The sequence below is a fragment of the Sylvia atricapilla genome, chromosome 1 (genome assembly GCF_009819655.1).
Source record: "Sylvia atricapilla isolate bSylAtr1 chromosome 1, bSylAtr1.pri, whole genome shotgun sequence".
Lineage (NCBI taxonomy): Eukaryota > Metazoa > Chordata > Aves > Passeriformes > Sylviidae > Sylvia > Sylvia atricapilla.
This window is the reverse complement of record NC_089140.1, coordinates 85964077-85980058: the sequence shown is the minus strand read 5'-3', so window position 1 is coordinate 85980058 and position 15982 is coordinate 85964077. Positions and strand designations below refer to the sequence as shown.

Below are 15982 nucleotides of genomic sequence, written 5' to 3'. Positions count from 1 at the left end.
CTTAGAATATGGGTGCAAGGAAAGGGCAACGACTCTGGTGCCTCAGAGGAACTGAGTTCCTCAGTTTTCACTCTTCACGTTCCCATTATAATTAATTCTTCAAACAACCTTAGATTATACAACTACAGAAAAAATGCTTTTAAGAAATGAAGGATATGTTGGATAAAGCAGGCATCAATGACGGCAACTCTAGCACCACTGAAAGCTGTGCTCAGCAGTGCTGGGATGTTGCACTCCCTCCTGTAAGGCTACTCACCTCTCTTTTCATCCACAGTAGATACTGCCTGGATCAAAAGTGGTGCGTTGGATTCTGTGTACTCCACAAACACCAGCAGCAGCTTCAGTGCTGTCTTTACCACAAGGCGAAACTGGAAGAAAAAAGTGCAGCTTGTCATTCCCCAAACCACAGCATTCCCAGATGTGTGAAATGACACTGGGCAAGAGGCAAGCCCAGCAGTCCATATCTGGTAGTAGCAAACAAACAGAAGAGATTAAGCTGTGACAGCACTGAAAAAATGAAAGGTAATTGGCTGGATGAGAATTTCATTCACTGGACAGTGCTCTCCTAGGGAACCCCCAGCAATCAATGAATCCAAATGAAAGCTTAATACTGCCACACATAACAAAAGCATGAACATCCACCTCTGCATATCCCCAGGATTGCTGCCCAAAGCTTGATGTACACAGAACCTACTGAGCTGACCCATTTATTTCCCCCTTTTGGTCTCAGCCTTTATTCCTGTCAAAATGTTGTATGATGGGATGATTTCCTCCTATGCCTCCTATTTAATCCCTAAATTATCAAATAGATTGATCTTCACTATTAAACACAACTTGGGAGGAAGCGTGTTTAATCTCCAATTATCCCACTCTGTCACAAAAGGTTTCATTTACTGGAACTGAGAATTCTGCCTGCCAGTTTTCAAACTCAGGTTTTTGTAAATCCTTAGGATTTAGTTCATCAAAGACTCAGCATTGGTAAAATGGATCTACTGGAATTCAATAGCCAAACTCTATCAGTTTCACCACAGAGCTCCCATTTCCAGAGAGGATAATTTGACTAAAAGAGGAGAGCAAGAATTTTTAGGGATAATCAAGTATGATTACTTGGCATGATCAGGTATGTGAAAAACCAACTCTACTTGAGGGGAGGATTTTTTAATAGGCAGTGCTCTACATGCTGAGAGGGCTTTTACTGGGGGAATTGATACTGGTTCAAATTTGCTATACTGTCAATCTAAATAATGGATTATTATACAGTTTCTGTCAATATTGAATAATTCCCATTTCCAAATTTTTTTTCAAGTTCTCCCAACACAACTCTCCTAAGAAGCAAAAAATCATTATTAATAATTTCATAGATATACACATGGTCACAAGACAGTGACTGTGTCTATATTCCAAAAAATACTGGAAGTGCAACAGGCATAGACTCAAGCTACTGTGCTCACACAGCCATTCACAGAGATGTACTGGAGGTCACTTGAAGGCAATGAGCTAAAATGCACCTTGCTGCTAGTAACACACAGTTCAGTGTCAACAGGTATCCCAGCTATTTCCCTAGTTTCTTGGGGTTTACCCACTCATGCAGAATTGGACTTAATGCATGCAATATGACACTGCCAGCAGTGCAAAATATTCAGCTCTTGAATCTAGACATTTTTCGGCTTAATGTGTTGTCAAATTGTTGAATTTTAGGGCTCACAGCCAGGAAATCTCAGTGACAAACATGACCAGGTCCCTTAAGACCTTTGGTTAGTCTAATTTGCAGCTGTACTGCTGCAGTGATACTTCATAGATACATGGGTTATTCAAATTAAAGGAAATTGAAACCTGACAACACAACAAATCACTTCTCATGATTGCACTGTGCATCTGTATATTTGCCTGTTGGGCCAATACCACAGTGTTGCTGGTCTGCAGTGACATTTCCTTAGGAATTAAGTTCAATTGTTTATAAACATACTGAAAGAATTTCCAGAAAGTCTCCACTTTTTTTATAAAGTTACTGTGTAAATAGGAGTTATACCAGATTACTATAAACTATTTTAGCATTAACATACTTCCCTGATAACCATTTACATACTATCTTCTAATCTGATTAGGGTTTTTTTCCTTAGAAAGAAAAGACTAGATATTACTTTTACTGGTTCTTAGAACCTCAAGTCTCGGCCATGTGGTGAGAATGGGATGAATTTACATGTAAGTGCTGCATGGCAGTTCCCATATCTCTCCATTTGACAACAATCAGTGCGGGACACACCAGGCTCAAGTCTACTTTTGCAAATCTTTTTCTTCCAGAAGGAAGGACCTTTGGCAGTACCTTTGCTCAGATTGTTGCCTGCTGGCCATGGCAGCTGCTGCAAGAAGGAGCTGGTCCCTCTGCACCTTGCCACGCTGCAAACCTTGTGAAGCCTCAGGGCAGCCCACTGCAGTTGCACCAGACCAAGGCTCAAGCCAGCTGATTTCGGGTGCTGTCTGCAGGTATCAGCTGCCTGTGCCTAACGAGCTAACAGATGGCTTTGTAAGGAGTAAATGCCACTAAGAAGCAGTCCCAGAGAAAAGGAGGGATTAGGAAAGCTATGTTTTGCTTGGTTGTCCTAGAAGGACACTCTAAGTTCAGTTTGTCAATCTGCAAATTTTCAGGGCTTATCCAACTCCTCAGAAAAGAGTCAATCAGCCCTGGAAGTGGAGATGCTTTCCACTGAAGGTACATACCATGGCTGCTTTCTTCTTGCACCAGCACAAACACTAGCTTTAGAAAACCTGCATTTAAAAAAATACTGTTTCCTGCTTAATAGAAAATGGCATTTTGGACACCTGAGGGCACTTTTAAACCTGCCTGCTGCTTTGGATACTTTGGGCAAGGACAAAAGCAAAACACTGCAGTCCTAGACTAAGCTGCACAATGCTTATACTGAGGACTTACCTAGCTACCTGTGACCCACACAATCTTTGTGCTCATCCTGCAGTACTTTTAAAAACTGCATTACCAGTGCTTCTTGACAGGGGCAGGCAATCACTGAGCAGCTGCACTGCCCCTAGGAAACTGAAGTCTTCAGCCAGCCAAATCCCCTTCGAGACATCTGACAGCCTGTCACACCCAGACACAAAAACAGTCCAGAGCCTGACACGCTCACACTAAAATCAGCTCTAATTATCCACTGTGGCACCAAGGAGTCTCTGAAAGGTCTGTTCAGGGATATCTGGTGGCAAACCCATGTGAAACACGGGGAATTTTTTAAATGTAGCCTCCCATATGATGTCCTATCTGTTAAATACTCACTTAAATGACCACCTGTGGGCTTGAAGTTCCCATTTGTGATTAACTATTTGATAGCCAAAGTGGGAGATCCTCATAGCTTCCTGTGCAAGTTCTAAAATGTGTTTTCAGGACATACCTGTTCTAGTAATTAGATAGCTAGATAGCAAATAAAATAACTAAATCTCAAAATTGGGAGACATCTGAATAGAGAAAAAACCAGAAGCAATTCCCTGATTTTCTTGCTTCCTTTTGTGAAGTCATGGGACTTTTTGTCAGCCACTACCATTTTATTTCATGTGATTTACCCAGATGGGCACAGCAATGGGAGCAATTGAAACAAGTTTCATATTTCTTTCACGAGCAGGTGAATCACTAATAATCTGAATCATTGTTAAAAACTTCATGAAAACTTTTAAGACTCTGGGATTTTTTTCTTGTACTCATTTACTATTGAAGAGGGAACAACTGCTTTCTGAATCTGCTTCGATAGTCATGGGTTTGTTAAAACCCATGGGCCAGTCACACTTCTACTTCAAACAGGACAAGAAAGGCCACAAATGAGGTAGACAAACTAGCTCAAAAAAGTCCTGTTATCATCACTTTGCAAACATTGGTTGCTCTAATTAAATCCAAATTTCCATCTTAAATATTGCTGCTTAGTTAATAAAGAAGGCTTATTGAGGCAATATGCATACTCACTGACTTGGTAAAATAATTTTTAACAGTTCTAAGATTAAATCAGGATTCTTAAATATCCAAACACTGAAGCATCAAAACCTCTATTAAGCTAGAAAAGAAAGTTCATCTCGTGTTTTTGTATCATGTGCAAGCCAATTTATAGAGAGGAAATTATGTTAGCATCTTCTGCTAAAGATAAGAACAAGCCAGCAACGTAAAAGGAAGAAGAAAAATTATAAACCTTTTCCCTCTGACTCATTTTACCTTATACAGTGCAGTTTGGCAATCCCTTTCCCTTTTATCTCTTTATATTTAGACAATTACAGACTCAGACAGAGATACCACACAACAGGCTGCAAAACTCATGTCTCATGGAAGGGCTTATCGCAGTTGTTAATCACTTGCCTGGAAAGGCTTTAACCTTTACAAGGAATGTTGTCACAAAGTTCATTGACTTAGAGACCAAAGCAATATTTGTAGAGTTCAGATCAAAATATTCAGGATTCAATTATTTTTCCTTTCCAAAAGGAAGAAAGTAAGGAAGGAAATTGAATAAAAATATTTTACTTGGGGAGATGTAGCTACTTTGGATTTACACTACTCAAATTTAAAGGAGCAATAGGCATTGAATTTTTAAATAAAGATTAACTACAGCCAAATCCTCTGAAACCTAATCTAGGTGCAGACTTGGACTTACTGTAGGTCAGGTACTCATCCTCTTGGTAGGATACAGACAGGCAGAGCTGCAGCTAAAGAAACACCCAGTGTAACCAGTGTTCAGCCTGCCAGAGAGAGGTGCCCAGGGAAACTGGAACCCTTCTTTCTCGTGGGAAGCAAAGATGCCCCCAACTTCAGATCTAGTGCTGCAGGAACAGCCCATTGGCATCCCACCAGCACCTGCAATGCAGCTAAACGTCATGTTTTGCAAGGGGATAAAATCACCTTCTGTTCACAAAAGGAGGAAGATCTTCCTGGAATGGTAGGTTTTAGGTTTCATGTAAGTATTTAAATAAAATACATTAGAGCATAGATATAGTGTATCTATATAAAGCCATTATTTAGTATAACAAACAACAAATACATAAAATAAATATTAATATTCTATGTAAATATTATAATATATAATGTCATATATATTGTTTTGTTTTGTAATAATCAAGAAAAAGGAAATATAAATATTGAGCTTGACAGAATCTCAGAGTAATAATTTAAGTTGGAATGGCGCTAATATTATTTTCCTTATGTTAAATGAAAAAATCCAATTCCCTCCCTCATATAGCATGTGCTCTACCCCATCTCATCATCATGGTGAGCCCCGCTGGATTTGCTCCAGTAGATAAATTATCTATCTCATACTGAGGAGCCCAACACTGGACTCCTGAACTCCTGATGCAGTCTTATCAGCACCAAACAAGGAGAGGTACTTTCTTCAACTCAGTGGCTACGCTCCAACTAGTCCCATCTGGGATGAATTCGACCTTCATTCACACAAGGGCACACTATTAATTCTTGTTCCAGTTCATATTCTCTTATTCAGAATAAGTGGACAGAATCAAATGGTGTGATTACAGACAATTAAAAAGAAACACCTGTAATTTTCCCAGATTCTAAGAAGAGACATGGTAATGGCTTTAAACTGAAAGAGAGCAGACTTATATGTTAGGAAGAAATTCTTCACTGTGAGGGTGATGAGGCACTGAAACATGTTGCTTAGAGGAGTTGTGGGTTCTCCATTCCTGGAAGTTTTCAGAGCCAGGTTTGATGGGGATTTGAGTAAACTAGTGGAAGTAAACCCAGTGGCAGAGGGGTAGGAACTACATGATCTTTAAGGTTCCTTCCAGCCCAACCTAAACCATTCTATTGTGTGATTCTATGACATCCCACTATTTTTAAATTAATATTATTTTTTCTGAAATCTCTGGAACAATACCATTTCAGTATTTCATGCACTCTTCACCTGTATTTATGTAAAAGGATGTCTCCACTCCATCCAGCATCTTAGTGAACCTTTCCCACATCTGCACTGCAGAAAGCCAGCCAAGAGCTCCAGCACGGAGTGCAGAAGCAGGAGGAGCCACCTCTGATGTGATGACTGGAGATCAGCTGTCTCAGAAGCATGCAGGGCTGGCTGAATGTTGGAAAGAGCCTTAACACCTACAGCAAGAGCTGCAGAAATGTGTCACAGAATGCTTACATAACCCAGACAAAATTGGGGCTTGGAGTGCCAAACAAGCAAGCAGAAAGACATTAGGGGGTAAAACATTTGAAATGCCCTAATACTAGGATTTGCAAGTGCCTTACAGAGCATAGAAACAACCCAAATTCTTTCTTGTCTCCCTGTTCTCCAAAACTGACATTTGACATCAGTTACTTCACTTCTAAAACAGGTGAAAAGTCTATTTAGTAATTTAGTTCCTTTTTATTCATAGTTCCTGAAGGCAGGAATGATCACAAGAATGAGATCCTTCTTTGTCACCTAAGCCGAGTACTTCTAATCATCCTTATTTTCCATCAGAACTTTAAAGCAGCATCTTTTCAAGATGAAAAATTTAGTAATTCAAATGACTACAGAACACCAAACAAAACTTTGTAAATCAGAGTAATTTCCCTTACCGGAGAGAAGAAAGAGTTTATACGCACTAGGGCCCTAAAAGCTGCTTGATGGACAGCAATGAATACATGCCAATTCCTCCACTTTCTTTTCAGAGGCTCAGCATCTGCCCAAGTCATAGGGTGTGCAAAGCTGGGGGCAACACTTCAATACAGTATGGACAAAGTATGTGAAAAATCCCCATTCAAGCTACTGAATGTTGTGAACAGCTAGGCATTTTATATCATTAGAGATTTAACTATTAAACAACCTATGTTTCTGTGGGCTGATGTCCCAATAGAACAAATAAGAATGCATGTGATGCTATATCTATATTTTAAGCAATGAGATTTTTATAAATTTTATATTAAAACAATGCAAGATTGCATTTTAATATTCAGCCATTTTTGCTCAAATCTTCAAAGAGAGATGCTTAAATAAGGCAACTGAAGTTAAGGGCTTTGCAAGCTCAAGACTGAAGCTGTAAAAGGAGTTTGATTGAGATGAAAAACCCTATAAGCTTAGATGCAAGATGCTCCAAAATCATCAGTAAAACAACAATCTTTTTATACTAAATAATCCTTTAAGTTTTTTCTTCCACAGAATGTGTAATGCTAGGAATGGCAGAGAAATGCCTGCATTACTATTCTGAAAAGGAAGTTTCTCAGAACTTTGCAAATGCACTGGGTAATGATTACATGTTCTGTGCACTGTTACATATGTGGTGTGTATCTGTCATCTATCTGTGGTGAGGCTTTTGACATGAAGAGAAAGAAGGTCATTAAAAAGAAATTCATCTGGCCTGCCAAAAAAACACAGGGATGAGCAAATAGTGATTAGTGAATGGTCAACAGGAAAAAAAAAAAAAAAAAAAAAAAAAAAAAAAAAAAAGGCTCATGCCTGGAAATTACTATTTAGACCATCAATCATGGTCCAGAAGAAGAAGGGGGAAATAAAAAAAAAAAGTCTGTACACAGAAGTAGGCAACTCATACAACAAATCAAAGCGTACTGCAGGTCAAAGTGGCTCTCAGATGAATACATGCAGTTCTGGTGGGAGCTTTGAAAGAATGTTTGGGGTAGAAATGAGCCCTGTGTTAAGTCATTTCTAATGAACTACTGATGTAGCTGTGCTTCTCTTGCACCAATTGCCACATCAGACAGACATTGTTTGAATAGACCTAAGGCTGCAGTGCTTAGAACAAGACATGAAATGCTACAGGGTTTTTTGATCATTCCCCTCTCCTCCTTTTGGAATATCAATGAGAATCTTGAAGAGGTGGGAAAGAGATTTTCTGCTCCCATGTCTAAAATGACTTTTTTGTTGTTGTTTTAAGACAGGATGGATGAAAGACCATTCACAGCTCTCCAAGACAACACACTAAGTGAGAGCAATCTCCTTCTGCTTTTCCCTGCTACAACGAGACCAATCCCCCCAGTGTCTCCCACGAGAACTGTTCATTGTGTAAAAATTACATGTAATTATTGAACTAGAAAGGAGGACAGGGTAGGACTTGGAGATTATAAAACATAAAAGGATTAAACTTCTTTACTCTCAGGTAACTCCTGAGCTTGTGTCCTTGCACCTTTGTCATGGGCCCAACCACAGGCCTATAGGTGTTACACAGTTTGAAATGCCTTTCTATTTGGCTCTTTCAGATCTTGCTGAAACAAAAGGGTTTGGTTTCAATTAAAGGTTTAGTTTTTTCCATTGCAAAACACAAACCAAAAATATTTCACTGGAAATGTGCCATTAGCCTGTGTCCAGACCAGGAATTATGCTTCGCTTGTAAAGATTTACACTCAGATTTAATTTTCTTTCTCTCTTTAAATTGTGCAGTTTCATTATATCATCTGTTGATTCTTTTATTAACTGTTCCCAAACATTGGTATCTTTTAGGACTCCAGGAAAATAAACATTATCAGTACCTCTAGAACTGCCTTCCCTGTCTGGATAAAGATTGTGATTGAATTATCTTAAATAAAGTATAAAACACTTAGCTTGAGAGAAACCACAGTAACATGAGAACCAATTTCTGGTTAAACTCATGCTTGTGTGTAATGTGCTATCAAACATGATAAGGAACAGACCTCTTTTTTCTCTTTTTGTCTTCTACAAACATGTACCTTATCTATGTGTAGCCCCGAGTTTTCTAGCATTTTCCTGTTATAGATCATAGAATAAGATTGTCTAATACAGTCTGTTCCTTTCATTAGATAGCAGAATCTTGGTTGGGTACACACTAAACTAGCTTTATGCAAAACCACCAACAACAATATATTATGATATGTATAATGCCATTCTGGAAACATACTGCCTGACTAGTCCAGTCTTTGGTAGTTCCTGCAAATCCATGACCCTGAAGTCTGTAAGTCAAAGTCAAACATGATGGATCTTTAGGAATTAGTCATATGTCTATTAAATAAAATGTGCTTCTGACCAGCAGAATAAATGAGAAAAAAAACAAACAAAAAACAAACAAAAAAACTTGTTTCTCTTGAACACTACACTGATTATCTGTTCAGCAATGGATGCAAAACAGTGAAATTTCATGTTTGGTAACAGTAAGGTAAGTAGATAATAAACAACAAGAAGATCTGAAGCCATACAGCATCAGAATTCCATATCAGAAATGAGTTCGCAAACTACAATGAATTGCAAAAATGGTGTTTGTGTGCCTACACAGCAGAAATATGATTAAAAGCCTTTGTTTTTTTTCTTTTTTTCTTTCTTTTTTTGTTCTATTTTGTTTTTTGTTCTTGCAACCAAGGAGTTACATGCTGTGCCTTCCCACCAGCCCCCTAAATTGAAGTATGATGTTAGCCTTGAACTACGTTGTCCTCAACAGATGGTCATTGGGCTAAACCTCTGGCAACCGGAAAGCTTTGAGAGATTGGCAGTTTCAGCAACTTCTTTTCCTTGGGCAGGGCCAAGTTAATATTTCCTTAGCTGTGTTATAGAAAAAAAAAAAATGGGAGAGGAAAAGATTTTTTATGAACTTAATTGCAGATAGGACTTTATCTTCATTCCCTGCTCTGAAATCCCTTTTATATCACGCTCTTTTAGCTTCTGTTATACTGGTGAATGACATTTTGGATTGTGAAAACATCTAATGTAATACAAAGTCACCTTACTCAAGACAAAAAGCCATTAATTTAAAGCGAGAAGGGATTCAATAATCTATTCCTTAGATACCTCATGCAAAACATTTAAGGATCTGAAAGTCATTTACAACTAATCAAGTCATACCATAGTTCTATGATGCATGCTGTGATTGATCACATTTTACATACAAAAAAGGTGAAGTGCTGTACATTTAAAAGGCAAACAGAATATGTAATATCACATCTTATTTCTTTTTGTAAGCCTCCAAGTAAATATTTGATTAACATGCATTTACAGAAGTATTTTAAATTCCAAACGAAGTCCTTAGATTTAAGATCAAATTACTACTGTATCATTTTTTTAAATGATTAGAAATTATGTAAAAGGAAGTTCACTGGTTCCACATTAATTTTCCACAACAAACTACTTTCATCCAAGACCCACTCCCAGTCACAGTCAGACTTCTGATTCTGGTGACCAGAAATTCCTCATGACAGCAGCAGAGAGTACTTCACAAGCTTCAGACCTGCAGTATGTTTGGTATGGGAACTGTGTACAAAGCAGCATATCAAAATTTCAGTGTTTTCAGGATGTTAATTTTCCTCCTGGCCAAGGCACAGAGTGGCTTAAAAGAAGCTCAGAGGTCACCCTGTCCCTGATTGTGAAAGCCATCACCAATAAAATGAATGAATGAATGATGGTCAAAGCCAGAGGAAAATAGAGAAATAACAAAACTATTAGAATACCTTCTCTTGGAGCTTCTTAACAAAATTAAACCCACAGAAACACATGACAGCCAAGAGCAGCATTTTCACCCTTGTTTCCTTAGGCAGCTGTGCTGTCCCTCCCACTGCCTACTTCTGGACTCTTTCCTGTAACTATGGGATTTGTCTGCCCATTGCACTGTCATACTTGACACTAGTGGAGCTATGTTCCTACTCAAGGTGGAAAACACATAACAAAAAACCCCAAATTGGCAATCTCATAAGAGAAAAGGAAGTATACAGTCATTTTGAAAGGGCCACAGCTAGAAAATTAGTCCTCAGTCTTCCACCAGCCATGCTGCAAGCTGCCATTTGCACAAAAGACAACAGGCACAGGACATACAGCAGGGCTGAGCCACCAAGAGCATGTGGGATGACAAGGTAAAAGCAAGGAAGAAGGAAAACAAAGATAACAAATTGCTCCATTAGTTCTACTGCTTATGAAACAACTTGCTAGAGCTGGTGGCCTTGGCAATGTCCTGTTTAAATAATATCAAGGTTGAGTTCAAGGTCTCTAGGGGAAAAAACTATTTGAGTTTGCAAGTACAGTGGAAAACTACTCTATTATTATTCTGTGGTTTTCTGCACGTGAAATTTGTTCTTTCAACAGTTTCATTAAAATGTACTCATATTAAAGACCCAAGCTATGCCTCTGTTTAAATAACTTCACCTGAAAACAAATGTAAGTTTAATGATATGGTTAGCTGTTCTTTCCTGCCACTGTACAATCTTATAGACAACATTTCAACAGCAAAAACACAAAACCATAACAACCTATGAATAAAGTGTGTGGAAATGGTTGAAGATAGTATGTCAACAAAAACTCCAAAATATAAAATATTCCCTCTTGCAACATCTTTCTTAAGCAATTCATTGTTAATAGGCTATTCTTTTAAAGCATCCTAAAAAGCAAGCTACTAGTGGTTTAGATACTGAAATGATAAAACCGTTGAAAGAACAAATATCAGATGTCAAACCAGGGGACAAACCCATCACAAACTCTTGAAAGAATATGTAATAAAGTAAAAGAGAAAGAGATAGAGAAAGAAGATATATATATATATTCCACTTATTACCATAATGATAGAAGTACTATTATTTCACTGTATGTAAAGACTGAAGATTTTTCTCTAGTCTCAAACCTTTTAGTATTATCAGGCACAAAAAGTAATTCAGAAGCAAAGGCTTGACTGCAAAACCAGACACACTTATTTACCTTTGGACAACTTGCCAAATAAAGTTAATGAATAAAGATACTTTCTGGGGGACATGTGAACATAACAGAAGTGGTCATATTTCTCCAGCAATCATCTGTTTGTCTGTCCCAAATCTGGAAGAGGTTGCTATCCTCAAATCCAGCTCTCATCATCAGTCTAGTCCAGATGCTTTTTTTGAAAATCCAAAGAACTTCATGATGAAAACGAAAATGTAACAGACCAGGCACATTTCCAGCTTTTCACGTGGTGGGTTTCTGAAGCAAGTGGTAGAATATTTCATGGAGCCATTTAGAAACCTGATTTACGGGGACACAAGTCACTGCGTATCAGCTAAGGCACTGCTTAATTACACAGTCCTAGCAGTGTCACATTATTCTAACTCCCTCCTTTGCCAGAAGAGGACAGGGATGGAGATATTCTCAATTTTGATTTTCATAAATGCCAGGCAGTATGCAACTTCTGCATACAACTGGAAAACTGCAAAAATATATTATATTCTTGTAGGCTTCTCTCAACGGTGCTCTCATATTACAGTGACAACTATTTTTGAAGAGTTACAAAGCTCTGTGTTCAAGGACATAATGTAATTCCTCTATCTCAAGCTACTTCCCTTTTCTGACTTTTATCAGTCAAACTCATCACATCCACCCCAAATTTTACAGCAAATCAAACAATCACACAAACTCAAAATATGTATGGTTGGTTTTGAATCACAGAAAGGTGAAAGAGCTGGAGAAATATTCCTCAGAGTCCTGCTTGGATAAGAGAAATGGAATTGTTTCCATACAGCACTTCTGGTGATGTGGCAAATGCTGCCCAATATGGGCTTAACTCTGATCACACCTCATGCTCACCTCTGCTCCAAAGGTCTGCAGATTAGACAAAGTTAACTTCAGCTTCACTAACCTCCATGTCCAGATCCCAACTGCAGTTTGACTAAAAGCAAATGCCTTTGTTACAATGCATAAAAAAGATCTGGCTTTTATAGTTTTCCTCAAAGTATAAAGCAAACATATGTGGGTACCAGTACAGCAGAAAAAGGAGGAGGAATTTCAGGTGATTCAACTAAGGGTTGAGGTTGGAAGGGATCTCTCTGGAGGTCATCTTGTCCAACTCTCTGCAAAGCCACCTACACTTAGTTGTCCAGGATGGTGTCTAATTTATTAAACATGGCTAAAAATTAACAGATATAAAAAACCATGAATTAAAAAATGGTGATTCTTAAATATATCTTTAAAACTATCTTTCATTTTTCAAAGCATGGCACTTGCAACTTATTTTCTGCCTCTCTCTCACACACCCATACCAGCCCCCAAACACAAAAATACTGAAAGGGACAAAAAAAATCCATAACAATTTTTTTCACCCGATGACAGAGATTACTTAATTTCAGTATAACAAAGCACTTCCACATATGTTAAGATTCAAATGCCCACACTTATGCCCATAATGTTTAGTTCACATATCATGTGAAGACAAGACCTTTTATGCAATGAGATACAAGTAGTTCTCTGGACACCAGGTGTGGTCTGGGATTTCAGTAAAAGTCTGTCATATTGTATATTAAATGAATTACATTTTTTCAAGCACTTAAGAGAATGCTGAGTGGTTTGCTGAGGAACCTCCAGTGACTCACAGGTTTTGTCTCAGGTCCTCAGCAGCAATGCTCACTTTGAGTCTAGTTTGACAGCAGACAGAAAGGGATAGAAACATGTTTTCCATACAGCAGAATTGGAACATGGGTATGAAAAGTATTCAAGGCTTGGAAACTCAGGTTCAGAACTGACAGGTCCAGCAGGGCTTCTGAACTAGCCTATCTGCATGCATAGTCTCCCTGCAGCCTACTTTTCTGGAAATCTGGATGTGCAGCTCAAAGACAAGACTGAACTAGGTGCCTATCTCCCAAGTGAGGGTAAAAGAGCCTCAGAAGTGCAACAGAACATCGTCTGAAATCACCTGAGTTGTGACCACAAGCCTAAAAACACCAACAGCAATGTAACAAGGTAACTGAAGTCAAGAGTGTGTCTGTATATTCCTAGGAGACTGTAGCTACCAAGCTATGGGGAGGTTTGCAGAAGCAGTGACCAGGACAATGGATTAGATTCCAGAGTCCATATTTCTGTTCATCTGACCCTTAGTGCACTGTTCTGGATCTAAAGACTAAGCACATTTGACCAAGGCACTGCACAGTGGGATGTGCCTTTATTTGTGGCATTATTTCACATATATTTCAGTTTTGTTTCATCAGAATGAAACATATTTCAGATGCAGTATTTAAGAATTATTCGGCATCTGGGACTTGAAAAGCTTTTAGCCAAGTAATTGCCAGGGTCATTCAAAGAGCTGAACCCACAGAAGCATAAGATCATAATCAGAAGTGATTTGACTTGCATCATAGATCAATTTTGAGCTGTTGTTTCAGTTGTTTGGGAGCAGTACAGACAGAAAGAGGGATAGAGAGGAGATGGGGTTGGGGGGGAGAATGCAACAAAAAAACCTCAACCCTTTCTTTTTCCTGAAGTAACCACAACAGATTACTTCCACTTTCTTCTGAAGTCAAGAGTAACTGCAGACAAAAATCAGTAAATACAGTGATGCCCTAATGAGGGGCAGCAGTTCATAAAAGCAGTAAAATAAACTGCTCCAGAACATGATCCTTTGTATCCAAGAAAGCTCAACTGAAATGCACTGCGGTAGCTGTGTAATGCCTGATGGGAATAGTTCCTACAGATTTAGCCAAAAGCAAATGTAAATGTGATTTGACCCTTTCAACACAGTGGAATACAAATTTTGAGGAGCTGACTTTATTCAGAGTACTAAAATCACACTGAACTCTTATTTTTGGTGTAACTTTTGCTTGCTTTTAAAAAGTTTTTCATGGTAGGCTCTCACATGGAGCAACCATATAAATGGCATGAAAGATTACAACAGTAAACGTGGAAACCTCAGAAAAAACCGTGGGGTTTTTTGGTGATGTTTCCACTTCTCCACACACCCCCCCCCGCCCAGCCCCCCCAAGTTACTACATGAATACATTTCTTTTTATAAGAGCAAAATGTCTCCGAATAGTTGAAATAATTATTTTAGGTTTCCACATAGGGATTTACAGTACAGTTCTTGAAAACTATTCTTCTTCTTAATAATAATAACAACAACAGTTTTGCCAATGCTACAGAACAAATTAAGCGTCTTGATAGACTGCTTTAACCTGCTTTAACCAGGAAAATAAGATCTCAGAACCTGGAAAGGACTGGATTTCATTCTTGCTGCCAGAGATCTCTCTGTACTGCCTCTGAGTAGTACAGCAGATCAGTGTAAATGTGCAATGCCAAACTAAAAATCTCTGCAAGCTGAGAGGCTGAAAGTCATACTCTTCCTCCCTAATTACTTAGCCTCTTTTTTTTGTTTTTTTTGAATCCATATATCCACAGCACAATTCATAGGAGAATTAGTGTTGCTCTAGCTCAGCATAACCATCTACAACTCATGCTCTGAAATCATGAAATCGTGTCTTTAATTGCAGCCCTGACTTTTTGCCTCGATCTCCTAGACAGCTTCCCACAAGTGGATATTGCCAGAGCTTTTCATTTCTGTCTGTTTAGGATGGCAGGATGAAGGCTAAAAGGCTGTGTAAGATATGGAGATTAACAAAATTAACCAAATAACAAAGTAGAGGCAATAGGCTGCTCCAGAATCACAAATAAATACTTCACATTTGCAGCTCAAAAGAAAGCTCCATGTTCTGGGCCTCCCAGAAGAACAAACATGTAAAACAACTTTCACAAACAGAGACATCTAGAAGCTTCAGCTTAACTATTTTATAATACATTTTCCCCAGCCATGGGAGTGGGATGAGGATGTGCTTGCTTTCTTCTTCAGAATCTGTGCTCTGGCAGTATTCCTCAGTAGGCAGCTGGGGAATTCTTCCCCATCACCTTGGACTGACTGTAGACAAAAACATACAACTCCATGATAGGTCATGCCATCATTCTGATTAAGCTAGGTGTGTTACAAATACATGGAGTGAAAAACTCCGGATTACAAAAAATACCCCAAAACTGAAGATGCACTTCATGAGACATGCAGAGAGATTTATCAGCAGAATGAAGCTAACAATATCCAAAACTAAAGGATATCAGTTGCCTGAGGGAAGGACAGCACAACTCAGTTTATATCAATGACCTGTGATAGGTATCAGATGGAAAATTTAAAGATATAGTCCTGCTCAACATTGTATTCTCCCGGGAGCATTTTGCTCCAGTCCTGTCCTCACACTGCTCATTCATATCCATCTGTGCCTGCTAGGTGGTGCTGTGGGATGGCTTTTCTAAGGCAGAAAAGGCAAGTTGCTTTTTTTTCATTT

At 38.6% G+C, this 15982-nt stretch overlaps 1 protein-coding gene across 5 annotated transcripts in view; it reads right to left on the bottom strand.

The window, feature by feature from the left end:
• The window catches only part of FHOD3 (formin homology 2 domain containing 3), a 368131-nt gene that overhangs the window by 124016 nt on the left and 228133 nt on the right, over positions 1 to 15982 (bottom strand). For all 5 annotated transcript variants that reach the window (XM_066327035.1, XM_066326999.1, XM_066327008.1 and 2 more), the window contains exon 7: positions 257 to 368. In XM_066327035.1, the coding sequence (XP_066183132.1) occupies positions 257 to 368 (112 nt within the window). The remainder of the gene's footprint in view (positions 1 to 256; positions 369 to 15982) is intronic.